The 27,749-nt window shown below is 40.8% G+C and overlaps 1 protein-coding gene across 5 annotated transcripts in view; it reads left to right on the top strand.

Moving 5' to 3' along the window:
- PHIP (pleckstrin homology domain interacting protein) overlaps nt 1-17,416 on the top strand; it is a 207,055-nt gene extending 189,639 nt beyond the window's left edge. For 4 of the 5 annotated variants that reach the window (XM_053287002.1, XM_053286999.1, XM_053287001.1 and 1 more), the window contains 6 exons: nt 286-435; nt 1,366-1,518; nt 5,735-5,895; nt 8,030-8,295; nt 8,621-8,782; nt 10,283-17,416. In XM_053287002.1, the coding sequence (XP_053142977.1) occupies nt 286-435; nt 1,366-1,518; nt 5,735-5,895; nt 8,030-8,295; nt 8,621-8,782; nt 10,283-10,932 (1,542 nt within the window). In that variant the 3' untranslated portion in view covers nt 10,933-17,416. The remainder of the gene's footprint in view (nt 1-285; nt 436-1,365; nt 1,519-5,734; nt 5,896-8,029; nt 8,296-8,620; nt 8,783-10,282) is intronic. The other variant, XM_053287000.1, reaches the window with a different exon arrangement.
- Nucleotides 17,417-27,749: the final 10,333 nt, after the last annotated feature.

Raw genomic sequence — 27,749 nt, 5'->3', positions numbered from 1 at the left:
AGATAGGCTTTCATGCCTATGTCGAAATTCTGTCGGGCTCCTAAATTTTGGGGCCGACTGCTAGATCCAAAGAGAATTTGTCAAGGTCTCACTTAAGAAGTTTTTGCTTTAAGGTTAAAAGGTAAAATCAACAGATGCAAAACAGTCAGGGTTTTTTAAAATTTCTGAATCACCTTCATAAAAGTTCAGTAGATCACTGTTTAAAGGGATAATTAATTTCCTCTTTAATTTGTAAGAACATTGAGGTTTGTTTATATAAGCCGGATTTCATTACTGCCATTCCAGGATCATCAGCCAAAGCGGAGGCTACGCAACAGAGCTCAATCATATGATGTTCAGGCATGGAAAAGACAGTGCCAGGAGTTGTTAAATCTAATTTTTCAATGTGAGGATTCTGAACCTTTTCGTCAGCCAGTGGATCTTCTTGAATATCCAGTAAGTGAATATGTTATTTCTGCTGAAATATTGATCTTAGTAAGTTGAAGCTACTACATCCATATTTTTCTAAGTAAATTACAAACATTTTCAGTTTAAATCAAGAGGTCAAGAATTTATGCTTGTATTTGGGATTATTTTTAGTGAAACTATCCATTTATCAAATATGTTTAAACGACTTGGGTTCTCGTTATCTGAAGGACAATCAACTTCCAGTAAAACCTACACATCCCTCATGGTCTTTGTGGGAGATTGTACTCTGCATGCTGATACTTGCTTAAGGTAGTTAGTTGTGCACATGTGATAGGGCCTTTTTGTGATTTCCCCCAGATCATTCCCTCTTCCTTCTGGAATATCTGCTCTTTCTCTGTACTCCCAACTGTTCATTGACTGAAGACTTGTTTTTTTGTTGTTGTTTTTTAATCAAAAACCTGGGCTTTTGGAAAATAGGGTGTGTTATTGCTAATTGGAGCTGCATTTGGATGCTGTAGGTTTTGATGGTTTGGCTTGGTTTTATCTTATTGAGCAGCAGCGATATAGGAAGATGCTGAAAGACATCATCTCATACTGTGTAGGAGGAGGCAATGGTAAACCCTTCCTGTATTCTACCAAAAGAAAACCACAGGGCTCTGTGGGTGCCAGGAGTCGAAATTGACTTGACAGCATACTTTACCTTTTATCTTGTTGGGCTTTTCTTTATTTTTGTATTATGCTGTTGACTGCCTTGGGCCTATTAAGGGCAGTTTATAAATCTAAATAAATCAGTGATTCTTGTCTGCCTTTTCCCAGAAGAGAATATCATTCCTGGGCTGTAAGGAGAACTTGAATGAAGAACTGTGGTTTTCTCACAGGCTTCTGGGAGTTAACTGCTTTTACAATAATTAATTAAATTTTGGATTGTTGAAATGACATTGTTGTCATCGTTGTTAGGATTACAGAGACATCATTGATACTCCAATGGATTTTGCTACTGTTCGAGAAACACTAGAAGCAGGGAATTATGAATCTCCAATGGAGTTGTGTAAAGATGTGAGGCTAATCTTCAGTAACTCCAAAGTTTATACACCATGCAAAAGATCAAGGGTATGTCTTCACCATTTATTCCTAAAAATGTTTTGATATTAGGTACTATTCTGACCCCTAGTAAACTACAAAAATGTAACTGATTTTAATATATGGATATTAAACACAGATGAGATGTCTAATTGTAAATTTGGGCTTCACAACTTTGGCCCTCAGGCAGATGTTAGACTACAACTCCCATCATATCTGATTTTTGACTGCTCTGACTGGGCATGACAGTTGGTCATGGAACCAACCAGAGAGAAGGCGACCTTGGATCTAATTCTGAGTGACACCCAGGACCTGGTGCGTGACATCACTGTCATCAACCCTTTAGGGAACAGTGACCACAGTGCCATCAAATTCAGCATACATGCGGGGAGAGAATCACCAAGGATGTCTAACACAGACATTTTGAATTTCAGAAGAGGAAACTTCTCCAAAATGAGGAGTATGGTGAAAATAGCAATAGCACTAGCAATAGCACTTACATTTATATACCGCTTTATAGCCGGAGCTCTCTAAGCGGTTTACAATGATTTAGCATATTGCCCCCAACATTCTGGGTACTCATTTTACCGACCTCGGAAGGATGGAAGGCTGAGTCAACCCTTGAGCCCCTGGTCAGGATCGAACTTGTAACCTTCTGGTTACAGGGCTGCAGTTTTACCACTGCGCCACCAGGAAAAGAAAGCTGAGGGGGGAAATCAGGAGAGTCACTTCGCTCCAGAGTGCATGGAGTTTACTCAAAACCACAATACTAGAAGCCCAGTTAGATTGTATACCCAAAAGGAGGAAAGGTACCACTAAGTCCAGGAGGATGCCAGCATAGCTAACGGGTACCATCAAGGAAGCCATAAAAAGGAAGAAGACTTCCGAAATTGGAAGGCCTGTCCAAACGAAGAGAACAGAAAGGAACACAAACTCTGGCAAAAGAAATGCAAGGTGACAATAAGGGAGGCAAAAAGAGAGTTTGAGGAACATTTAGCCAAAAGTATAAAGGGGAATAACAAAAACTTCTCTAAGTACATCAGATGCAGGAAACCTGCCAGGGAGACAGTTGGACCATTAGACAATGAGGGAGTGAAAAGGATTATTAAGGAGGATATGGAGGTTGCAGATAAGCTGAATGAGTTCTTTGCATCTGTCTTCACGGCAGAGGATACTGAGCATATACCTGTTCCTGAACCAGGCTTTTTAGGGATGGAGGCTAGAGAGCTGAGTCAGATAGAAGTGACAAGGGATGATGTTCTAAACTGTCTGGAAAAACTGAAAGCTAACAAATCACCAGGGCCGGATGGCATCCATCCAAGAGTCCTCCAAGAACTCAAATGTGAAATTGCCGACCTCCTTGTTAAATATTTAACTTATCCCTGAAATCAGGCTCTGTACCAGAGGACTGGAGAGTAGCAAATGTAACACCGATTTTCAAAAAGGGATCCAGGGCTGATCCGGGAAATTACAGGCCGGTTAGCCTAACGTCCGTTCCAGGCAAATTGATGGAAAGCATCCTCAAGGATAAAATTGTAAAACACCTAGAAGAACAGGCCCTGCTGGGAGTGAGCCAGCATGGCTTCTCCAAAGGTAAATCTTGCCTCACCAACCTTTTGGAGTTCTTTGAGGGTGTCAACGAGTGTGTGGATCAAGGTGATCCAGTTGACATAGTCTACCTGGACTTCCAGAAAGCTTTTGACAAAGTTCCTCATCAAAGACTCCTGAGGAAACTTAGCGGTCATGGGATAAGGGGACAAGTACATGTGTGGATTGCTAACTGGTTGAAAGACAGGAAACGGAGGGTAGGTATAAATGGAGAGTTTTCACAATGGAGGGAAATAAGAAGTGGGGTCCCCCAGGGATCTGTACTGGGACCGGTGCTTTTTAATTTATTCATAAATGATCTAGAAGCAGGGGTAAGCAGCGATGTGGCCAAATTTGCAGATGATACCAAACTCTTCTGGGCAGTGAAATCCAAAACTGATTGTGAGCAGCTCCAAAAGGATCTCTCCAAACTGGGGGAGTGGGCGACAAAGTGGCAATTGCGGTTCAATGTTAGTAAGTGTAAAGTGATGCACATTGGGACGAAAAACCCCAACTTCAAGTATATGCTGATGGGATCCGAGCTGTCGGTGACGGACCAGGAGAGGGATCTTGGGGTCGTGGTGTACAGCTCGTTGAAAGTGTCGACTCAATGTGCAGCAGCTGTGAAAAAGGCCAATTCCATGCTAGGGATCATTAGGAAGGGGGTTGAAAATAAAACAGCTAACATTGTAATGCCCTTATACAAAACTATGGTGCGACCACACTTGGAGTACTGCGTACAGTTCTGGTCACCACATCTTAAAAAGGACATTGTTGAACTGGAGAAGGTACAGAAGAGGGCAACCAAGATGATCAGGGGCCCAGAGTACCTTTCTTATGAGGCAAGACTACAACGCCTGGGGCTTTTTAGTTTAGAAAAAAGATGACTGCGGGGAGACATGATAGAGGTCTATAAAATCATGCATGGTGTGGAGAAAGTGGAGAGAGAGAAATTCTTTTCCCTCTCACACAACTCTAGAACCAGGGGTCACTCCATGAAATTGATTGCCAGGAGGTCTAGGACTAACAAACGGAAGTACTTTTTCACACAACGCGTGATCCACTTGTGGAACTCTCTGCCACAAGATGTGGTGACAGCCAACAACCTGGATGTCTTTAAGAGGGGTTTGGATGACTTCATGGAGGAGAGGTCTATCAATGGCTACTAGTCGGAGGGCTGTGGGCCACCTCCAGCCTCAAAGGCAGGATGCCTCTGAGTACCAGTTGCAGGGGAGTAATGGCAGGAGAGAGGGCACGCCCTCAATTCCTGTCTGTGGCTTCCAGCAGCATCTGGTGGGCCACTGTGCAAAACAGGATGCTGGACTAGATTGGCCTTGGGCCTGATCCAGCAGGGCTGTTCTTATGTTTCTTATGATGGGAGCTTTCCAGAAACAGCTGGAGAGCCAAAGTCGTGCAGCCCTGGCCTAAAGCATTTTAAATGACCCAGTTAGTGCATTTACCTAAAATAATGTGTTGTCTGGTACTATGAAGAAATATTAAAATGTTTGACTATTTTAGAGTAAAATCTAAAAAATATTTTAGTCTGAGTTAAATCAACTACAGCACAGAATATTGGGTTTTCACCCATTGATGGTAATCCTTTGAGTTGGAACTTGGATAAATGCTTCACATATTTTATGGCAAATTAAAAATAGTACTGTGCCATGGACAAACCTACAAATCTGTACTCTTTAGGAAGACCATACTGATCTCCTGTAAAATTGCTTGTAGAGAGTGCAAAAGCTGTGCTTGTGGTTTTACAGCTGCTTTCTCATTGTGCCTTGAAGCTCTGACAACCTGTGAGAGAAGTGCTGGAAAAAACTATGATGATGAAATACAAAATGTAGCTGTTGAACTTTCATCAGTTTTTTTCTAGTGATGTCTAACAGTTATTTATTTAAAGGAAATTAGCAACTATAGTGCTTCCAAAATTATGTTTTACCTGTCATATTTTGTATTCCTATGTAACAATGTGTACATCTATTCTTTTATGGATGATATTCTTCTGAGGCGCAAACATATTAATGTTGGAATCAGTCATACATTATAACCTCTGTAAAGGTTTAAGCTAGTCTATGTTTGGTGACAAAATGACCCACTCAAAGTTCTGACTGTTGGAATCTGAAGATAGGATATGAAATCAAAAGGGTAAAAACTTATATCATGAAAAAGTGATATATGTTCATTAATATCTGCATAATTATCTGGGTACATCCCACTTATACCATGGATGTAGCACCTGTTCATGGGGAATCCTGATAGGATTTGAAAGAGCTTTATCTTATGCATGTGCACATACACCTGCAGTGCTACCAGATGGACTGCTGGTGAGGACAGGAGATTGTATGTACCTCACCTGTCCTCATCCAGGCCATGTCCTCTGCCCAGTGCAAGTTACTCATGCTCAGAGTTTGGGTAACTTGCAATGCCTGGAGAAAGTTTGATTAGAAAGCGTGCACAGATTTTTTTTTATTCCTTCTAATGTCCGTATGCTAGTAATGCAAGTGAAACTTGCTCTATGTATGCACTGCATTTGTGCATACATAGTGCCTAATTTGATTATCAACTGTAGGTTATTACACTGAATTTTATAGTCAAAATGTTAAATTTCGAAGCAGACTATGTTCAGAATTCTGTCTCTTAAATTTTTTAAAAATAGATTTACAGCATGAGCCTGCGTCTGTCTGCCTTCTTCGAGGAACACATTAGTTCCATTTTATCAGATTACAAATCTGCTTTACGCTTTCATAAACGAAACACAATTAAAAAAAGGAAGAAAAGAAGTAGAAGCAGTTCTCTTTCTAGTAGTGCTGCATCAAGGTAAGATACAGACTTTAGTTCTTCTGAATGCTGAGTAGTTACATTGATGTGGCTCTTAGTATCTCCTTGTATTGCAGAAAGAGTTTGACCATCTTAGTCCCTGTGATAGGCCCAGGACTAGCTCCCATTCTTCTTGTCTAGTCATCACTATAGGAAAAGCCACCTGACCTGAGTTTCAGGGTGTGTGTGTGTTCAGCAGTAGTAGTGTGTATGGTTTTGGGCCGGCGCCATTGGAATGACCTCCGGACCGGTCTGGAAGTCCAGCGGTTCGGATGGGCGGGGGACTGTAACTTTAAGCGGGGTGGTGGTAGTACTTACCACCCCCTGCCGCTCTTCCCCCTCCGGCACTGGTCCTTTGACAAATCTTCTTGGGGCGGCAGAGTTCCTCCCTGCCGCCCCTGCCCCCGTCGTCGTTCCTTAAGGTGCAAAAGAGACGAGCGCTAGCGGCGTGCATGCGCCCTGTGCGGCGTGCGCGCTTGTCTCTGATGCTGCCGCACATGCGCTGCATACGTCACGTGCTGTATGCAGCGTGGCAGCGTCAGAGACGAGCGCGCCACGCAGGGCGCATGCGCACAGCTAGCACTCATCTCTTTTGCACCTTAAGGAACGACGACGGGGGCAGGGGTGGCAGGGAGGAACTCTGCTGCCCCAAGAAGATTTGTCAAAGGACCAGTGGCGGGGGGTGGTAAGCACTACCACCCCCACCCTCCGCTTAAAGTTACAGGTCCCCCCCCCGTGCCGGACTGGGGGGGGACTCCAGACCATGCACACGCCTATTCAGCAGCTGAGGGTACTGCCATTCCATGAACAGCTGTTCTGTCTGTTGACCAGTCAGATACTGGAGTGAGCTGGTGAAACCTACAAATTACAAAGGTAGGGTGACACCATTGAAAAGGTCCTATTTTTGATCACCACTCATTCCCTTTTGATGTTGTTTGGATCTACAAAAGGGTTTTTGAGGCTGATCTCAATACATGGGCAGACCTGTGTTGAAGTAGACAGACCTTTATGGTCCAAAGCTACTTAGAGTCTTAATTTTGAGTAGTGATCAGAAAGGAATGGGAGCTAGTGAAGCTTATTTGCATTTCTACCCTGGCCTTCCTCCAAGGAGCTCAGGACAGCATACAGGGTTCTCTCCCCACCCCATTAATCCTCACAATGACCCTATAAGATAGGTTAGGCTGAAAGTGAGTAAGCTGGCCATTGGTCATCCAGTGAGCTTCATACTCAGTTGGCTTTTGAACCTGAGTTTCTCTGCTCCTAGTCTGACAGTCTAACCATCACAACCACATTAAAACACTGTATATTTGAAAATGTGTGTTGAGAAGCAGGCATAAGTGTGGAAGGAGGAGAAGAATCAAAAGGGAATCATCATTCCTTTGTGTTGTATAGAGAGAAATAACCACCAGAGCACCCTTTCTGAAGGACAACCAGCCTGAACCTTGTCGGAGTTGTTATGCATATACTGGAGTAAATGAAATATATGGAGCCTTCATATGTATGTGATAGGAAAGCTTCCTCCATATAGAATGATAGAATTTCAGAGTTGGAAGAGACCTTGGAGGGTCATATACTTGAAGATGGCTGTCGTATGGGAGAAATGTGTGTACTGAAAATCCTATGTGTACAAGGAGCTTTTGAACTGGGGCTAGTAACTATATTCCCAAGTATTTGCACAAACTCAGATTGGTCAAGCAGCTAACTCTTTACATTTCAGCAATTGGTTGTTTCACAATACATTTCTCCTTAACTTCTGAAAAGGAACTATACACTTAGTTAAAGATCTTGTGGCATAACGTAAGGTTTAGTAACTTGGTGGTCTTGTTTGAACATTTGGCCCACCTTGTAGTATCTCTTGCTATTCCTTCCATTGACAACCTCATTATCTTTTCCCCTTTAATGTTGCTTGAAATGGCTTGGGGAATTATAGGGAAGGAGAGACTCGCCTACATACTTATGGTGTTTAAGTAGTGATGAAAGAGTAGAAGTGACAGGGTGAAACGTTGTCTAGAATTGCTGGGAAGCCACTGAAAGGGAGCAGGGTTGGCAAACCTAGTTGATAACCAGGACATACTACCTCTTTATTCTGGCCTCTCAAATAGTACCAAGTATCAGTTGTATCCTCTGTTTGTAGTCCTGACAGGAAGAGGCGGCTAATAAAACCACAGATGAAAGCTGAAACCCCTTCTGCGCCTTCATCCTCTGCACCTGTACGCTCAACTTCCTTGAGAAACATTGCTGCACAGATGAATGGAAAAGCAGCTGACTCTGCCACTCTGATCCGGACAAGGAGCACTAGGGCAGTGACAGAAATGGCTGTAAGTGAACAACCATCTACTTCTTCAGGAGGAAAGCCTTTAACTGTGAAACCTAGTGCTACTGTTCCATCAGGGAAATCAGGTGGGTAAACATACTTAGTCTTTTTAGCTTCTAAATCTGTAATATGGTTGCCATGGTAGACACAATGCTTGTAAACTACATGTGGATGTATTTATGTTGTTCAGATCAAGAAATCTAATTATGCAAATTGTGACACTCTAGGAAAACTTAATGGCATGAGAATGAATGGCTGAAATCTTAAATTGAGTGTGTTGTCATAGTTTTCATTATTCTAAAGTTATTTAAGGCATTAGCAACGCTGCATATTATCTAGTTAATTGATCTGTACTACCTAAAGATCTTGAGATGAAATTTCTGTTTTGCTTTCACAATCTTGTCTTCCCAGTACTGGAGAATTCTACCAAACATTCCAAGAATCAGAATATTTTATCAGTTCCTAATCAAACCAATTACACTCACAACACTAGGAATAATACTGCAAAAGAAAACGTGGAGAAAGAGAAACCAATTAAACGTAAACCAAAATCATCTGCTGTCAGCCCACAAGGTAAGGGTGAGGGGTGTGTGTGTGTGGGGGGGGGGTTGTTGTTCTTTAAATGCTAACATGTGGGTTAGCATTCAATTTGTAATAATTAGGGATGTGACCTCTAATTGGTAGATCACTTTGGTGGGGATTGATTGCAAATGTTATTCACTGGGACTGCCAATTAAGTGGATGCATTTTGCACTTTAAGACACCTTTGTTGAAACTTACCATGTTTATCAATATGTTTAAGGGAGCAGATGAGCCACTACATTTTATTACCTATTGATGACCCTAGTAATTATTATGATAGCGAAAGTAGAATGTTAGCTGGCATTTATTACAAGTATTTCATTGTGTACCTCACTTTTTCCAGTGAATCAAAGCAGCTAGTTTTGATTGTGTGTCTTTTAAATTGTGAGCCCTTTGGGACATGCAACCATCTTATTTATTTCTATGTAATAAACTTCTTTGAGAACTTTGGTTGAAAAACGGTATATAAATATTTGTTGTAGTAGATTGTTGCTTCACTGGGCCTTTAACTGAGCTTGTTCTGTAATTGTGTGGTGTAAAACTCATTCTGCACACAGATGAAAAAAAATTAGAGAACCCTGGTGGTGGTGGGGTGTGTGTGTGTGTTTGTTTGTTTAAGGGAAGAAGAAACCATAGCACTATCTTAGTAGCTTTGCATGCTAATGACATTATGCATTGCTTGTGTTACCATTATGGCATGGGCACTGCTCTTTCTCGTGTTCCATTGTAATATAAGAAACTCTCATGCTATGGCTCCTCTCTGTGCCACCATTTAATCCTCAAACATTTTGTGCATGGCCCCTGGCTTCTAACTTTATCCTTTCATTGCATAAAGGACATATTGCACATTGTCAAGATAACATCAGTTTTCAAATTCAGGAGAAATTCATGATTTTCAGTCACCTTGGGAGAGAACAAGCCTCCAAAAGGGGGGGGGGGTTATAATTGCAGCAACCCTTAATCTTCTCCTTCAGTGGTGGAAGTTATCCAGATGTGAATTTAATCCTCCTACTTCTGGATAACGTTCATCAACTGAAGAGAACCGATCTGTACTAATTCCTGGAAATTAATTTGTGGACTTTAAGTGTCCTGCGGGCACCAATCTGGACTGGAGTAAATGAGAAATACGCTGCTGCTTTGGGGTCATTTGGGAAAGCAACACATTGAAATAGGACCCACTCACTCTTGAGCTTTGGGATCGACCACAACAAACTGTCCAGACATTTGTAGAAGCCCCCAGTGAGTGTAATAGTTAAACAGGTGTATGTAATGTGAATTGAATTGTAGAGGTCCCATGACACTTCACATATCCCAAAAGTGATGTTTATTTGAACCGTATGTAGAAAGTGATAATTGGGAAGCCCTTGCTCATTCAACCTCTGTTTTAAATGTAATTGAGACTGTAGTAGCAGTATTGAGCAGTTAATACAAGGAGAGAGAGAGAGAGAGAAGACTGATGCAAACTACTTACGTGTTACTCTGTCCCTCTAGCAGACTGCAAGAATAATGCCATGGCTGTAGCAACAGGAAGCATCCAAGTAAACGGACATGGGGGTCAATCTTCAAAGCCTGCACTTAAGAGAGGCCCTGGGCGGAAACCGAAGATTGAGACGAATAACAGTAGCTGTGAAGTGGTTCACAAGAAAAGAGGGAGGAAACCAAAAAATCTGTTACTTGCTCAGCAAAAGGACTTGGGGCAGAACTCAATCCAAGCTACTAAAGACTTGATAGTAGAGGAAGCATCAGTTTCTACTGCATGCAATTCTCTTTCTGAAAATAATGTGAAGGAAGACTTGTTGCAAAGAAAAGGGCGCGGAGGCAGGAAGCCTAAAAGAAAGCCACAGGCACAAGAGCCAGGACTGGAACTTACATTTTCTGCAGATCCTAAAATTCAGACAAGAAGCAGGAGGAAAAAAACAGATGAGCCTGTTGAAGAGGAGCCTGAGGAACTTAAAGAGTCTGAACCCCACATGAGAACTAGAAACCAGGGTAAAAGGACAGCCTTTTACAACGAGGATGACTCAGAGGAGGAGCAGAGGCAACTGTTATTTGAAGACACCTCTTTGACTTTTGGGACATCTAGCAGAGGCAGAGTCCGGAAATTAACTGAGAAAGCAAAGGCTAATCTGATTGGTTGGTAACTTCAGCATTTAAGAATGCTAAGAAACAGGTACAACAAAGGAAAGTGGAACTAAGGATATCTGCCTTCTGCTGCTATTTCCAGATGAGAATGAGAATATGCGCTGATTTGAAAAAGTATAGCAAAAACAAACTCAAAATTTCTTTGAAAGAAGTATGCATTTTAAACTTTTGCTATTTATTGCCCTCTAAGTAGGTTATGCATTTCAATTCACTTTGTCCAGCTGATATTGAAGATTGTATAAATAAAATTCTTGATTTGCAGAAATGTTACTGTAATTTTGAGCAGTACATAATCTCTATTTGATTAAAAAGATAATAGAATTTTTAATGTTACAGACTGAGAGCAGAACTCCTATTTTTTGAATGAGCAAGGTACAATACATTTGTATAGAGTGTAGTATTTGTTTTTTGCAGGATATTAGCAAAGTGTGGCAGTAAATGCCACTGAGGACATACAAAATTACCAAACTTTCCTAATGAGATAACATTTAATTTCAGTAATAATCGGGCACACAGCTTTGTACAGACAAACCTAGTGCAGGTTATTGGTTTATCTAGGATCTGCCAAACAGAGAGAAATCACAATATATATATATAGATAGATATATATCCACATTGGAAAAAGTTTGACTAATATGTCTAATTCTTCAGACCTTCATTCTTGTATCAATCAAATCTCTGTTTATTGTGCCAAAGACTGAGAACCAGTGCAGTAGAAAAGTTCTGTGTCAGTTCAGCATACAGTTTTCAATTATGCTTATGATTCCATGTTTTAAAGATACATTGTCCTAAGAAATTATTGGTACTTTTTTGTAGAAAGCAATTAATGCACTGGTTGAGTCCTTTGACAGATGTGTAGACAGAATTTATAACTGGGTTAAAGGATTCAAGGAAGCTGCAGGAAAAGTGTGGGATTCTGATATTTACTTTATGATCCAAATTGTTTCTACAAATTGTGTTAAACTATCTAAAATTACTTTCAAAAGAAGTGTATGTGTATGTATACCTTGAGTATGTACACAAGCACATGAATATATACAATACTACCCAGGTATGGTTTTTATCAGGATTTTTTAGCTAGTACAAGAATTTTAAAATGTCACACTTTAATTTTAAGGGGAAGATTGGTTATTTTCAATTATTAAACATAAAACGGCCAAATCACTTTTTATGCAATCATGTTTTATACAGTGTTCTCATTGCACATTGTTTTTCTGCACTTTTTACAGTATACTTATCAAGCTGACGGAAGTCAATATATACATCCTAAAGGAAAATCCCACTTAATAATTGTGCCTTGTATTCTATAATTTCGTGCATCCTTAGTAAACTTAAGTTGTCTATTGTAAATGATGACTATATGACTTAGGGGAATGTATTGCTGTATGTACTGCTATGGAAAAGAAACAGTTATTTATTTGTTTATGGTACATTTACTTATTTTATACCTTAAAAACAAACTTTAATACAATGTTTATTGTTTAAAAGTATAGTCCAATTTAAAAGAAAAAACAAAATAAGATATAAAACAGTAGCATGGTACAAAAATGTAACCACACTTTTAATTTAACTCACTTTTGGAGAAGGCGGAAGGTGTGCAAATGAATGTTGGGTTTTCTTTTTAAACACCCTGGCTGTGTTTAGCAGTGAGTTGCCTCTGTGTTTCAACCTACCAATCCCACAGATAGTTGGTGCTCTTAGGTTTAGCAGTGCTAATTAGCTGCTTGGAGAGTGACGAATTGAATCTAATCTCCTATGCTTCCACTGGTGGGGAAGGTTAAAGGGTAGGAGCTGTTTTCCACTCTTCCAAATAGATCGTTGGTACTGTCAAAGGAGGTGGCACTAACCATTTGTGCTGTTATGTGCAGAATTTCCAATCCAATTTGGGAACTGTAGGCAGGTTCAGTTGTGGGAGCAATATGTATAGCTTCTTTTGTGCACATGGTTCCCAGTTAAATGGTGATGCACATGTGCTTTCATTTGCATATTGCACACACTGAATGGTCATCTGAGATTTGAAGCTAGCAGTCTTGAATTCCAACAGTGTAAAAAAATACTTCATAACAACTGGTTCTTTTTTCTGATTTTACCACAAAATACTCATAAGCATAAACATCCACTTTTTCTGAGGTTGCTAATTATTGTCAGAGTTGAGCCAATTTAGGATATTTTGGGACATGGAAGATTTTGGGGGGTTGGCTGCTTACTCCCCTTTATTTGTCTTGGTTAAATATATAAAGAGAGAGCACTTGATCTTTCAGAACGGTTGAGCTGTCTCGCAGTTTCATCTAAGATGGTTGTTTTTTCAAATCATGACGTAGAGGGCAATCCTCCGAATCCTACTGGCACACATCCCCCTTTCAATAGTGTTTTAAAGAAAAGTAAGTGAAATACCATAACTGATTTTTTAATGGGGGATTGGACTTTCATTTATATGTGTCTTTAAAAAAAAAGAAAACAAAAAATGTGTGTTTTCACTTACTATTGCAGGCATTAAACATGAACACATTAAGGTGGACTATGTACAGTGATATATCTTGTTTCACATTTCACAATGGAAGCCTTATAGCAGATTTAAATTGTCCATTTTGAGAATCTCACTGTTGAAGGCAATCTATTTCAAATGTGCAATTTCCTGAGGTTATCTGCATTGTAATGTAAAAGAAATTGCCGAAGAAACATGAAACTCCAGTGCTGTATTTACTCCATTTATTACTGTCCCACTTGGCATGTTTATGTATATAATAGTTATTTGCAGCAAGTTATGTGTATGTGATGTTGGAGAATGGAATAGGTCACACAACCATCACAATGTCCAAAAATTACACATTTCAAAAACATGAGATCTTATTTGCAGTACATAAAAATATTTTCCCCTTTCATGAATAATCTGTTCTAGAAAGAATTCATGTTGACCTTATTTTTTCTAACATTATTTTAGTGGTTTTATTTGTATGGAAACACCACTTAAGAATAGTTGTGTTAGGTTTTCTGCATAAGAGCTTTAGGTTGTATTTGACTTAAATTACTGGCATTAGTTTTATTTGACTGTTTTACAGAATACTACTTACTGTATCAACACAAAGCAAGCGAGCTTTTGATTTCAGCATGATTGAATATGAGCAATAAATACTGGTTCTTGGCTTTGGAAAACGCTATAATGAAATGTTATGGATAATGCTACCATAAGCAAAATGTAATATTTATTGTATGGCATGCTTAAAATGGGAAATACTATGTAAATGCTACTTCGGTTGGCAACTACAGCTTTTCACACAAGCAGTTACCTTACAAACCTGGCAGTAACGATCACAGATGTAGAAATTCAGTCTGCTGATACAGTTTCTGATATAGGGTGATCTATCAGTTCCACAGTGTTGCTCATTAAATTATTTTCAACACTTAACTTCTGGCTACCACGTAGTGGTGTCTGATGGAGCATCCCATGTCTTTTGTTTGCAAAGTAACTGTTACCCATATACTTTCATTTTCACTTCAGAAGTTGTAGCTCTCTCTTCTCTTCCCCCCCCCCCAGGTTTGGTAAATCTTTGGAAAACAGAGGTGGATTTTGTGTCCCAGGAATTAAACTTGGATGACCTCAGTTCTGTCATTGGATAGATCCTTTAATAGTGTTATGAGTAGTGATGCAATTTGACAAGAATCATCTTCCTATAGAGATTAGATTGCTATGCTGTATATTTGCACACAATTATGTGTTCCATGCACTTACTTTGGATTAATTTATAAAATACGCATGCAGCATTTGGTACATACCAACTTTTAAAAACAATGGGTGCATGCATACATACATACATGAGAGAGATTGCTGTAAAGGATTTGTACACCGCCTAGAGATTTAATATCAGGCGGTATAAAAATATGATAGATAGATAGATAGATAGATAGATAGATAGATAGATAGATAGATAGATAGATAGATAGATAGATAGATAAATAAATAAATAAGATGTTTTCAAAATATTGTGCTGTGCTTCAGTACATCTGAAGTCATTGTTATAATTGTAGATCACAATCCAGAACTCCATGCATGCACACATAGCTCTCACATGTTGAGTTGTGAAGGTTGCAGATCCCAGTGTGCTGAAGAACATGCATACTGCTCTACTTTCACTCGGATGAATCAAAAGGCTGTAATGTATAAGGTTATGATTCTGATATGCCAAAATTGCTCTTACATGCACATTCTTGAATGGCAATAAAATCTGCAACCAAGTGAAATTGAAGAACTTGGATTTAAATTGACTCTTTTATTTAAAATCAAGTTCCACTGTGTTTTTAATGTAATTTTTGTTTAAAAGTGCTTAGGATGTCTGCTGAAATCTTAAAAATCATTGGGACAAACTTGGACCTAAACAGAAACACCTTGATTTAAGTGGATTGTGCGTCAGATATTGACCAGCTAAAGCATTTTAGCTGTCTTCTAGGTCCACAGAAATTGTGTGCTATGCAGTTAATTAGGCTAGAGCATTGGTTACAAAATTGCTTTTTTAGCCCATATTGACTGAATTCAGTTTTAATCATTAATAGACCATGTTGCATTAAGGTCATAAATAGCTGAAATTCATAGAGTACTACAGTTACATAACCTCCGTTTATTTTGAAGTTTGCTTGCATTAAAACTACGTGCAAATGTCTAGGATTTGAGGGATTGTAGACTGCATCCAGGGGTGACACAAGGAATATAATCAAAAGTATGTGCAAATCCATTCTCTCCCCCACCCCTGCCCACCTTTTAGCATTTCCCCTGCTAATTCCCAAACAACCCAGGTTTTGTGATGGGGCATACAAGCACAGACTGCCATCAGTGTTTTTAAATGTAACTTCATTAACATCATCCATAACTATCTTCTTCATAGAATTTCTTAACGTCAGAACTGAAACAAAAGCTCACTTTCTCCTTGTGTACTGCTTAGTGAAGGTTTAGGGCACAGTCCAGTCACCCTCTGCAGAGCACATGCAAGAGTTTCCTGGCCACAGTTCTCTCCCTGTAGGCAGGCCTACACGGTGAGAGCTGCACTCATGACACAGCTGCACACGCCTAGCATGGCATGTAAGGGACTGACTGGATTGAGCCCTTCCTATATTTTTATATAACATCTGTCTCTTAATCTTGCACTTCTTGTAATTGGACCTAAGCAGTCATCTGATAAAAGGGCTGTTCAGTTTTTGCTGTAAATATTGTACATATATGTTTATACTTCAGAGAAATGGTGTACATTTCATATATAGTGGCCAAGTCTGAAAATTTATTTCTAATATAACGAATCCGGTATTACATTTTTGATGAATTAACTTCACATGATTTGCATTTTAATCAAGATGATTTTTAATTACTATTGAGAAAGTGGTGAAGCAAAATTTACTTCTGCAGGGGAGTAACAGCAGGAGAGAAGGCATGCCCTCAACGCCTGCCTGTGGCTTCCAGCAGCATCTGGTGGGCCACTGTGTGAAACAGGATCCTGGACTAGATGAGCCTTGGGCCTGATCCAGCAGGGCTGTTCTTATGTGTCTTTTATGTGCCTGTTCAGTTCAGAACATTTTAGAATATACCCTATTTCAGAAAGGTTTCATTTATTACAGTTTTTTTGCATTTAACACTGAGAGAGAGAGAACACACTTTTAAAGACTGTAATAGCATTCACTTTGCAGTTACAAAGCCCAGGCCCAAAATCTCAATTTTTAAAAAGGAAAATAATTCAGGAGCCATTTATATCCATTTAAATAAAAATAATCCCTTTTGTTTGGGTACAAAAAAATGGAGCAAATGCTAAATATTGGGATTTCTTATGAATGCAGATAACAGATATATAAAAGTGAATTTCATATCTGGGTGAAAAACCGTCCTAGAAATTACACCTTGTAAAGACAAAATACTAACACCAAATTTGTACATTTGCACACAAGGCATTTAACATGGTATATGTATCTGAGACACATGTTTAAAGAGAATAGTCTGCTGACACACATTGCAAAGTTACATTTTTGAACCATAACACTGCAAAACTTGAAAAGTATGTTTCTGAGCAAATTATTTAAATCCTTCCACTTAAAATGTTGAGATGTATAATGTAGCGCAACATAAGGAAATTGTCTGGAACATTTAATTTTGAAACTGACACATTTTAAAGCTCTACTTATTTTGTACAGTATGATGTAAACCCCAAGCTTGTTTCTGTAACATAACATACAATTTTACAAAAATTTAGGTTTTGTCAAGGTTCATTTCTCTTAGAAATCTGCTTTATCATGTTATAAAGTGCAGTCTCTTACCTGGATGAAGAGTGCCCTTTCTTTTTGTACATATTGATTGAAACTTTTATGTGAAAACACCTATGTTGGTTTTGATGAATAATACTTGGAATCCTTTTATACAAACTAGAATGTATGTGTAAGAATTACTGTCACAGCAATGTAGTAACTACAAACTTATTTTTAAATAAATAGAAAACTCGTTTTTCTAAATTATGCATGTTTTCTATCAACTAATGTAAACTGATACACAATATGCTTCCAACAGTTTGAACCATGACATGATCTTTATGACAGAAATGCAGTACCTTTGCAAGTGACTCGTGACTGTAAGGCTAAGTTACACACATTTCTAAGGATGGCAAATTCTAGTCTCTAGCAGTGTTTGTCAACGTTTATTTTTAGTTTCTGAGCACATATGCTTTTGCAGGATTTACAGTCAGGTGTGATAAGCCTAATGTGGAGTGGTTGTCATGTTGGTCCTAGAACATGATAAATATTGAAGTCCTGTTACTGCTCATGCAAGCTGTCCCTACTAATGCAACCTGCCACTTCTTCATGTTTCTGAGATCAGCATCCGTTAATCACTCTACTAGACTCATGGAAATTAATATATGTGACAGTATTGAAGTTTTTCAAGGTTGTCCTCTTATTTTGGGAAGCTTAGGAAACTGTTGGGGTTTGCACTATATGTTAATAGCTTTTCAGGTCAATGAGTGGTTTCAATATTCAGAATATTTTAGAATGTTGGATTGCGTCCAGAACAAAGTTTTGCTATAAAAAATATTTGCAATCATGCCTTAACCTCTGCAGCCATCCTCCTATAACCACAATTCAAAATAAGGAATTAGCTTTCATCATTTCAGTTCACTGTGACCCTAAAAGCATTGGGCTGTGTGTGTGTGCATGTGCGTGCACACACACCTTTTAAATATTTTCTTACATAACATCTGGACAATGAGATGAATGCAGACCCTAAAGTAAGGTCTTATGATACCATGAGATGGTGATGTCAGTGAATTACATTAATTGAACCCTGGGAGTGCTAGAATGATAAGCAGACATCTTGGACATTATTTTGTACCTTCCCCTCAAAGTGATGGACATAGTTGTAGATGCCCCAAATGCCTACTGGGTGAGGATTTAAAGAACACTTTCTGGAACGTTACAAATCTTGTCTTAACTATCTTCAGTGGTGTTACACAATTATGTGGATTTTTGTGATAGGACGTAATCATTGTATCATTTGTTTCAGACAACCAGAGCAACCAAATATTGAAATGGATAGCCTCATTATCCAGTATATTTTCCACATTATTCATCCAATGATGAAAGCAGTCCACGAATTCTAAAAATATAATTCTGCACCCACTGAAAGAATCAGTTACAAAATGATTCCTGAAAGTCTTCCATTGGCTAAGACTGAGTTGAAAGGGGAGGACACTTTTTACACACATTGATGTTCAAATTACAGGAGAACTGGAAGGGGTCTGATTCCTTCAGCTATATTTTTTAGAAGACTAAAGTGGGGGTGGGAGTGGTTTGATGAAAATTGAGGGGAGTTGGGATAAGGCTTGTGTATTTCATTAAAAGCCCCCACCCCTTCCATAATTCAAGCATTGCTTTCCAAGGTGAATAGTTTGACCTCAACTATAGTTTGACCTCAACTATAGTTTGACCTCAATAGTTGGAATATTCAGTCTGTTTCTAGTGTGTTGCATCAGGAGAGGTTTTTATAGGAGCTAAGCAGATATTTCAATTTATTTTATTGGATGTTACACTGAGGGCAAATGGATCTTACCACATTGAATCTTTTGTGGAGACGTTGAAGGAAAATGCCAGTATTTAAGGAGGATTACCAAGCAATCTCCAAATACAAAAATTGTTCAGGCTGTTGAAGAGTCAGCAAAAGGAATATAATAACTTTTTTTTTTGTTAATTTTGATACAAGTCCTTGCTAACTATGAGTATTGTCAGGAAGGGAAACAGGAGCTGGCAAATATTTTGATCTGTGCAAACAAGCAGGTTGACGCCCTCGCTAGGTTCAAGTCTCCAGTGTTGCAATGGGGCTAATGCTGAGCAAGCAAGAAGCAGCATTCTTAAACAATGTTCTTGCTGCAGTGCCCATGACACCAGTCTGCTCCCCTTTAGTAGTTATTGACTAAAGCCCAACCATCAAGCAAATGGGTTTTACCATATAGCTAGAAACCATAAAGTGGCTTATGTAATGGTTGGCAATATCTTGACGGATGGAATCACAAGGTCCCTTTATTCTTTGCTAAATATCTCCAACATGTTCCTAAATGTTTCTTTTTCAGACAACTGTCTTGATCTTTTGAGAAGAGAGAGGGCAAAAAGCCTGATCTTCCCGCTATCCAGCTCCTTCGGCTCCCACCCAGGGAAACAGATGAGAGAAGAGAGAAGGCAGAAGGATCTGATGAGCACCGTGCTACTTCAGCTAAGGTGGCCCTGAACTGTTACCTCAGGGCTACTGACAAACCGTCCTGAAGGGAAGGGAGACAAGGAGACAGAATTTCATTTAAAAGTGCTGCACCAAAATACCTGGGCTTAAAATAAAATCCTGTGGCTTGTCTCCTTTAGGGATATGCACAAATAGTGATTTGAACAGTGTTTGGCAGCATATCCCCCACACCTTTTTAAAGGGAGGAAAGCAGGTCTATTACCTGCTCCTCCACCGCTTGCCGCCACTTCCTGTTTTGGTGCCCCCCACCCAGCTGTCCTAATGTGACACCAGCATGCACATGGCCTCCGTGCATGTGTGGTGGCCATTTGCATGGTCAGCATATGGCTGCTGTGCAAGGGCAGCGCTGCCAGCACACGATAGCTGGGGGGAGCACTGCTCAAACAGGAAGTGGTGGTTAGCAGCAGAGGAGCAAGTATGGACCTGCTCTCCCATTCAAAGATGTGGGGGATTCTGCAAATCATTGTTCAAATTGTCATTCGTATACATCCCTGTCTCTTGTTTCATTGCAAAAGCTTTGATGGTTATCTTAATTTATGTGAACTGCTTTGTGAGATTTTTCTGAAAGGTGATAATCTATTTTAATGAAATAATATTGAGGCAGATAATATAGCAGCATATTTTAGCCAGAGCGACAAGGTGCATTAATGACTGATCAGTGAAAGGACAAATTTATCGTTCTCCAGTTTTGGAGTTTCTTGTGGAGGTCCTTATGTCGGACTACACCATACATATGGCACTATCAACCTTCTTGCTCTCTGTCACACAGATTCTGTGTGGAGGAGTGCAAAAACTACAAGGAACTAGAGGTGTGCACAGAACCGTCTGGCCCGGTTCAGTTAGAGGCTGGACCAGCCTCAAACGGAACCGGGCCAGTTCGGTCCGGCCCCCAGCAAACCCCCCCCCACCCGGTCTGGTCTGCAAACTTTTTTTAAAAAATTTAAACTGGCCTTGCGGAGGGCATTTGCGCATGTGCGGTGGTGGCCAAAATGGCGGCCGCTTGCCTTTACAGAGACCTGAAAGGGCCAAAAAGGCTACATTGACCTGGCCGCGGCGAGAGAGGCTGGCAGGGAGAGAGGGAACCCTTGCAGACCACCACCACCCCCGCCGCGGCTGCAACAAGTCCCCCAAAGGGGCTACAGTTACTTATTTTTAATTTATTTTTTAAAAAAATTTGTGGACCTGCCGGACCAGACCGGCAGTTCAGTCCCAGTCTGGACAGAACCGGGGGTGGGTTCAATTCGATCATAAACCCCCGAACCCCCGGACTGAACCGTCGGACCGCAGACCGCTGTACTGGTTCTGCACATCCCTACAAGGAACAATAGTGACAGCATTGTGCAAGGGCTGGTTATGGATTTCCACAGTGCAACAGGTGAATTGTAGGGCTGGAAGTCGTATTTTAACCTGTCTTGCACAATAGGAGACATGCTCATGCAGCCAACTTCAATGGGTTGGAATAGGGTAAACTGGAAAGTATAGGCCCTATACCGTGATTAAACTAGTTTTCCTAAATATAGTTGAATTCATCTCTTTTAAAATGAAAGGCTGCAGTGTCCATGGCCCACACAAGGTGGACTGGAATGGCTGGAGAAGTGGGCAAGATAGCAGAAGTCTTTCCAATACTAGCTGTTTTCTTTTTGTCTTAAACTCTAGAAACTTGTGTGCCTACTTTGGTGATGAGTAACTGTGATGACAACTGATTTCAGGTTAGACTCTTGCCCCTCCAAAATCCTTACAACCACAGCTAAACCAACAAAAATTCTTAGAAGGGATCAGTCATTTGTTGTGTGGACTGTCTAATAGTTAGGTGCTAGGCTATGCTGCTAAGCACAATTCTTTATCAGTGCTATTATAATTATAATGACCAGGATATCTGAAGGACCGCCTGCTCCCAAGGTTTTCTACCCATTTGACCAGATAATCAGAGGGGACTCTGCTCCGTGTGCTGATGGTGAGAGAGGCTTGGTTGTCGAGCTGGCGGGACAGGGCCTTCTCAGTCATTGCCCCCACAAGCTTTGGAATGTTCTCCCAGCTGAAATCCACTCCTCAGTCTCCTTAACAGTTTTAAAGAAAAAAGTAAAGATGTGACTCTTCACCCCGGCTTTTGAATGAGAGTGTTTTTTTTACACACACACACATACTATCTGTACTTTTGTATTATATATTTTAATTTTTGAGATCTGTATCTTTGTATTTTAATTATGCATTGTTTTAATTATATTGTAAACTGCTTTGAGATTATTTTAATGAAAAGCAGTATATAAATTGAATGAAAATAAATAATTGAAAAGAAATAAAGTTATGCTTTATTACCTTATTAATATTACCCATTGTGAAGCCTGTGTACGTTGCTAATCTTTGTGTAGTATGTTTTACAAATATGTAAGTGCCCTCACTTGATTACTCTACAAGTTATCTGTACTATGGCAACATGTGAACAGTACAGGATATATACCTATTGTCAAGGGTGTGTATATGTGGTGACCCTGTAGGAGTGTAGCACAGACACTACCGGTGTGCTCAAACCATTTTTTGTGAATCAATTCTACCTCAGATCAAATTGCAAAAATACTAATCGATTTGTCAAATTTATTTCTCAAAACATTGCCAGATGGTTTGAGAAATCAAATCAAAAATTCATGGTTTGCCAATAGGGAAGTCAAATCACCTCATGGGTAGGTCCTAGCGACACTAAATTGGGTTGGGTGGTAGGGCATGATGAGTGCTCCAGACCACAAATGAAACAGGCAAGTGGACGATTGAAACGTTTCTTTCCCAAAAAACCTCCATAGGATCCTATGGGGGTTTAAGTTTTTTTAAAAATACATCTTTAATTGCCTGCTTGCCCATTTCTTTTGTGGGTTGGATGGTAGGTAGCACCAAACCCACTTTGATGTCCCTAGAACCTACTCGTGGAGAATAAATGGGGTGATTCAAGGTCCTCATTGTGCCCTATGGGCATAACAAGCAGAGTGAAGTGCACAAATTTTGCAAGCCTATCTTGAAAAATAACACTGCAGAACAGCAGTAGCACTTACAGTCTCCCACCACAGAACACATTTTGCCAGATACAAAGTCCAAAGATGACAACAACAAAAGGATCACTGGCCCAGAATCCACTGCCAGCAATTGCCTGCACTGCAGTAACATCATTGGCACAGCTTGCTCTCTCACATACAATTATGACTCCATCCTTACTTGCAACAGCTGCCACAGCACAACAGCACCCTTAGCAGCCAGCAAGCATAGCCATAAGCCCAACCAGAACAATGTAAGTTCAGCCTCCTTTTGACTGAATACATATTGCAATGCAGATTGCAGAGCACGCCAGAGCAGGGAGTGAAACACAAGCTGGTCAAGGTCGGACATAGAGCTAATCACAGCAGGCACCAAGAAATATTACACAGACACAGCACTGAGCTGCCACTGTCCATTGCTTGCCACAACATCTCACAAAAATGGTTTCCCAAAATGGTTGGTTGAATTCATATGAAATTGGGGCCGATTCAATTGAAACTTGAATCAGCCCCTTTATTTAAGGGGCAGTTCAATTCACGATAGAATCTGCACATCGCCTCAATTCGGCACAAAACGATTAACATGAAAATTGAATTGCACATCCCTAATAGCCACATAATATGAATGGGTACAGAATTTTGTTTTCTGAGAATCCCACTTTGGACAAAGTTTCTAGCCCTTATACTGCAAATATTGCTTTAGAGTATACTAGTTGAACCTGCACAGATCATCTGTGTGCTAGGACTTCATTGCTCTCCTTGCAACCCCCTACAGCTCCAGCTGTAGTCAGCCACCCACTTTCCTCAGTGTCAGCCACCCACTTTCAGCTGCCTCCCCCCACCACCACTCCTTGCCTGCCCACTCGCTTGCTCACTCCTCCCTGCCACTCCTGACTTCATCTCTCTATATAACACACCACGTACAACCTTAGTGTGTTATATAGAGAGATGAAGAAATACCTGCTGAAGTCTCAGATGTGAAAGAATGTCTGCAAAAAAATCAGTTAGGGAATGCGGCTTTGCTACCCTGCATATGTCTCCTGCTGCCTAGCAAAAACAAAATGATCTGGATCGAGATCCAAAAGAATGGGTAGAATGCTGCAGCTTGTCGAGGTGACCAAGCCCTACCCCCATGCCTACAGCATGTTATTTAAGGGTGGGCTGGACACCTGTTTTTCAGTTCTTTTCCGACTGCTGTTGCGTTCAGTTCTCAGGCTGTTGCTCCTCATCGGTTAAGTTCTTCTTTCTGAGTGTTCTACAACTATAAAATAAAAAGATCAGACTGATTATCGTGTTTGAATTGGAAACTGCTTCCAGACTTCACTGGTGCTTTTCAGTTTGGAACAGACTTTGACTATGAGTTGGGATATCCCTAAAATGGCTGAGGAGAAATTGACTATCAGGAGGTGCACAGTCTGTAATGCCCAGCTTCCCTGAAAAGATCTCCATGACCTATATTTAATATGCCTGGGAGAGGAGCATGATGTCTCCTCGTGCAAAATCTGCTTATCTTTTTTAAAACAAACAAGGAAAAAATGGGCCTTGCGGCTTAAAGCCACCATTTATGATGAGGTGCAAAGTCCCTCAACATTGGCAGAACTCCACTCTGCAGCCTCACGGTAGACTCTGAAAGCTTCAATGTCAACATCTATGCCTCCTCCTTCGAAACCACAGCCATCGACATCAAGCTCAACATTGACATTGTTTTGAACCTCAAAGGTCTCTTCGAAGTCTGCTCCCCCTTTGACACCGGAGTAGTTGAAGTCAAAACGCAAACAATCAGGATTGGAGAATTCTTCCTCCCCTCTGAGACCAAAGAAATCCAAAACAGTCAAGAGACAGGACACTCATTTGACAAGAGACAGGACACCTCTCCATCAGGCCTACAGACCATACCCTCAAAATCCTCGACCTCTGGTGGACAGATGAGAACTTTGACAAAGGAAACATTGGAAGCACTGAGAGTCCTCAATGTTGCCCACACGTTGACATCAAGAGAGCGCTCTCATTCCGATAGATTCTTTGGCTCCATCAGCACCTAAAGATTGATGGCGAAAGACCCCTTCGGTATTGACCCAAATTCCATCAACTCCAAAAGTGCAAGTTCCATTCTCAACTTTGAACACACCAGTGCAGTGCTGTTGGCATCAAGGTTGGTGACCCCCATGATACCAAGCCCAGATACTGACTTTTGATGTTGAGGAGGACGACAAGGCTGCGGTATTAGATTCCACTACTGCCCTCATGTTGCTTTCAATACTCGTTGTTTTCGATTCCAGCTACAGCACTCCCTTGCCATCCACATTTAAAGGTTTTCCTCCTCAATCATCAGAGGGAACTCCAAGGGAATCAGTTGCACCGCAGTCATTGGTCCAGCACTCCCTATATCGACCCATGATGGCATCCTGCCCTCCCTTAATGAAGCATTAAGACAAAACTAAGACGACAAAAGAAAACTAGAAGACAAAACTAAAAACCATTAATTAGCTGACAACTGTACCCAGTACCTAGCTTCAAACCCCATATACTTTAGATACCAAATAAAACTAGTTATGAAGGTAGAATGCTAGCAGGGGAGGGGCTGCTATCCAGTGTATTGCACAGAATGCCACATGTATGACTATCTGCTTGAAGGGCAGAAGTCATGGGTGTGCATTCGGTGCAAAGAGCTCTTGACTCTCAGGGAACAAGTTCATTCCCTTGAAGCCAAGGTGGCTGACCTGGAGAAGCTCAGGGAGGCAAAGAGGTGTGTGGATGAGACCCTCAGGGATGTGGTAGAGGCCTCCCACTCACATACTGATGGCGCTTCTGCTGTCATGGAGATTGAAGGTCTCAGGGAAGGAGAGCATGGGTCTGAGGAAGAGGGAAACACTCCCATAGCAGGGACCCCTTCCTTGGGTGATGGCCCTCACCATCAAATGGTAAGCCCTCAATTCTCTCTTTCATATTACCCTGTAGGTTGGTAGAGCGAGGCCAGGTGTGCCTTCGCAAGGAGCTTGAAGCTGCCAAGGAGTGTGATTCAGACTCAGCCAGGTGGTTGGCAGTGTTCAGCTGCTGGTGGGTGAGTGCCGCTGGTTTATCCAACATTTCTTGAAATTGCTTTTTGAATTCTTCTGGAGATAGGACCTCCATGGTATTTTGTAGATCTTCCCATAAGCCATGGGTGTATTTTGCAGTACATGCTGAATAGTTTGCTATCTTAACAGATAGGCAAGAGGTGGAATAAATCTTTATCCCCCAAATTGTTAGAGGTTGTTAATTTTTACCCCACTGGGTAAAACAGCAGAGCACTAAGGAAGAGGCACACACTCCAGTTACAGAGTGGAGTTTTTATTTTTTACATTTTATATCCTGCTCTTCCTCCAAGGAGCCCAGAGTAGTGTACTACATACGTATGCTTCTCCTCACAACAACCCTGTGAAGTAGATTAGGCTGAGAGAGAAGTGACTGGCCCAGAGTCACCCAGCAAATATCATGGCTGAATGGGGACTTGAACCTGGGTCTCCCTGGTCCTAGTCCAGCGCTCTAACCACTACACCATGCTGGCTCTCTCATAGCAGAGGATGGTTTAGTTGTTGCAGCTATTTAGAGAAAACACATGGAGATTGTTGTAGAACTAAACACTAAGTATTTATTGGTTAAGTACACTTGGATAGGAAAGACGTAAAACTAATCTAAAGAACTACATAATGAATAGGTAAGGAGGGAGATAGATGTTTCCATCGGCTCTCCAGGAGGAAAGGAAGGATTGTGACTCAGCACAGGAAGTGTGGAAGAGTCAAATCAGGGATCATAGAGTAGAGACATGTAGAACTGTCAGGGAGACCCTTACCCACTATCTCTACTCCCGATGCCCCGAATGGTCATTAGGATAGTTGGTGCAAAGGGTTGATGGAAAGACTCTCTTTCCCCACCCAGATAGTAAAGCTTTTATAAAAGGCCTTGTGAATTTGTATTCACCCATTTGCACACCCACTGAAGCATGGGGCATATTTTTGGTCCTTTCAACTTTGACAGAAGATCCATTTGAACCTATGAGTTCTACATTTATCAAACGAGTAACTTGGAAAACTGCCTTCCTAATGACCATAACTACAGCTAAACATGTAAGTGAATTGACAGCTTTGCAGATAGATTCACCATACATCAGAATTTATCCTGATAAGGTGCTAATGCATATGGACCTGGACTTTCTACCCAAGGTGGTGTCCAACTTCCACTTCAACCAGGACATACAAGGGCTCTGAGAGAGACTCCTGCATTTCCAGGCAAAGGATGTCCAGATGGCTAGTTGAGCTTATCCTGCTAGCATACAAGACGCAGAGTGTTCAAGCACTTGAAGCAATCAAGGCCCACTCTACCTGTGCCTACGCTTCGTCAGCTGCACACCTATCGGGGGTAACCATCACGGACATCTGTAAAGCAGCAGTTTGGTCCATGGAGTTACCAAGCGTGACTTTCGTCAAGCATTATGCCATAGATGTGAGCTCTGGTGTTGAGGCGAGCTTCGGGAGAAGTGTTTTGAAGCAGGTGTTACAATAGCTACTATTGCAACCGCCTCCATTGGGAGCTAGCTAAACACCTGTTCTTATGGATCTCAATGGATCTTGATCCAGATAAACAGGTTGTTCACCTGTAACTATTGATCTGGTAGAGATATCCATAAGATATCCATATCCTCCTGAACCAACCCTCTGCAGTAGTGCTACGCTGTGTGGCTTGAGTGTGCATGCTATTCGCCTTGGATGATCATCTTCCATGGCAGTCGTCCAAGAACTGAAGAACAGGCATCCAGCCCGCCCTTAAATAGCACACTGTAGGCGTGGATGTGGGGCTTGGTTGCCTTGACAAGCTATGGCATTCTACCGCGAGGGTCACAGGCACATTACCCATTCTTATGGATACTGATGGATCTCTAACAGATCAATAGTTTCAGATGAGGAACCTGTTTTTATGCAAAATAGTAAGGAGATATGCAGATGTGTTGGATTTGCATAATTTATACAGGTTGCAGACTTTAAAAACAAGGGTAAAGGTAAAGTGT

This window comes from Hemicordylus capensis, chromosome 1 (genome assembly GCF_027244095.1).
Source record: "Hemicordylus capensis ecotype Gifberg chromosome 1, rHemCap1.1.pri, whole genome shotgun sequence".
NCBI classification, from domain to species: Eukaryota; Metazoa; Chordata; class Lepidosauria; order Squamata; family Cordylidae; genus Hemicordylus; species Hemicordylus capensis.
Note: the sequence above shows the minus strand (reverse complement) of the source record. Positions and strands in the feature narration are given on the sequence as shown.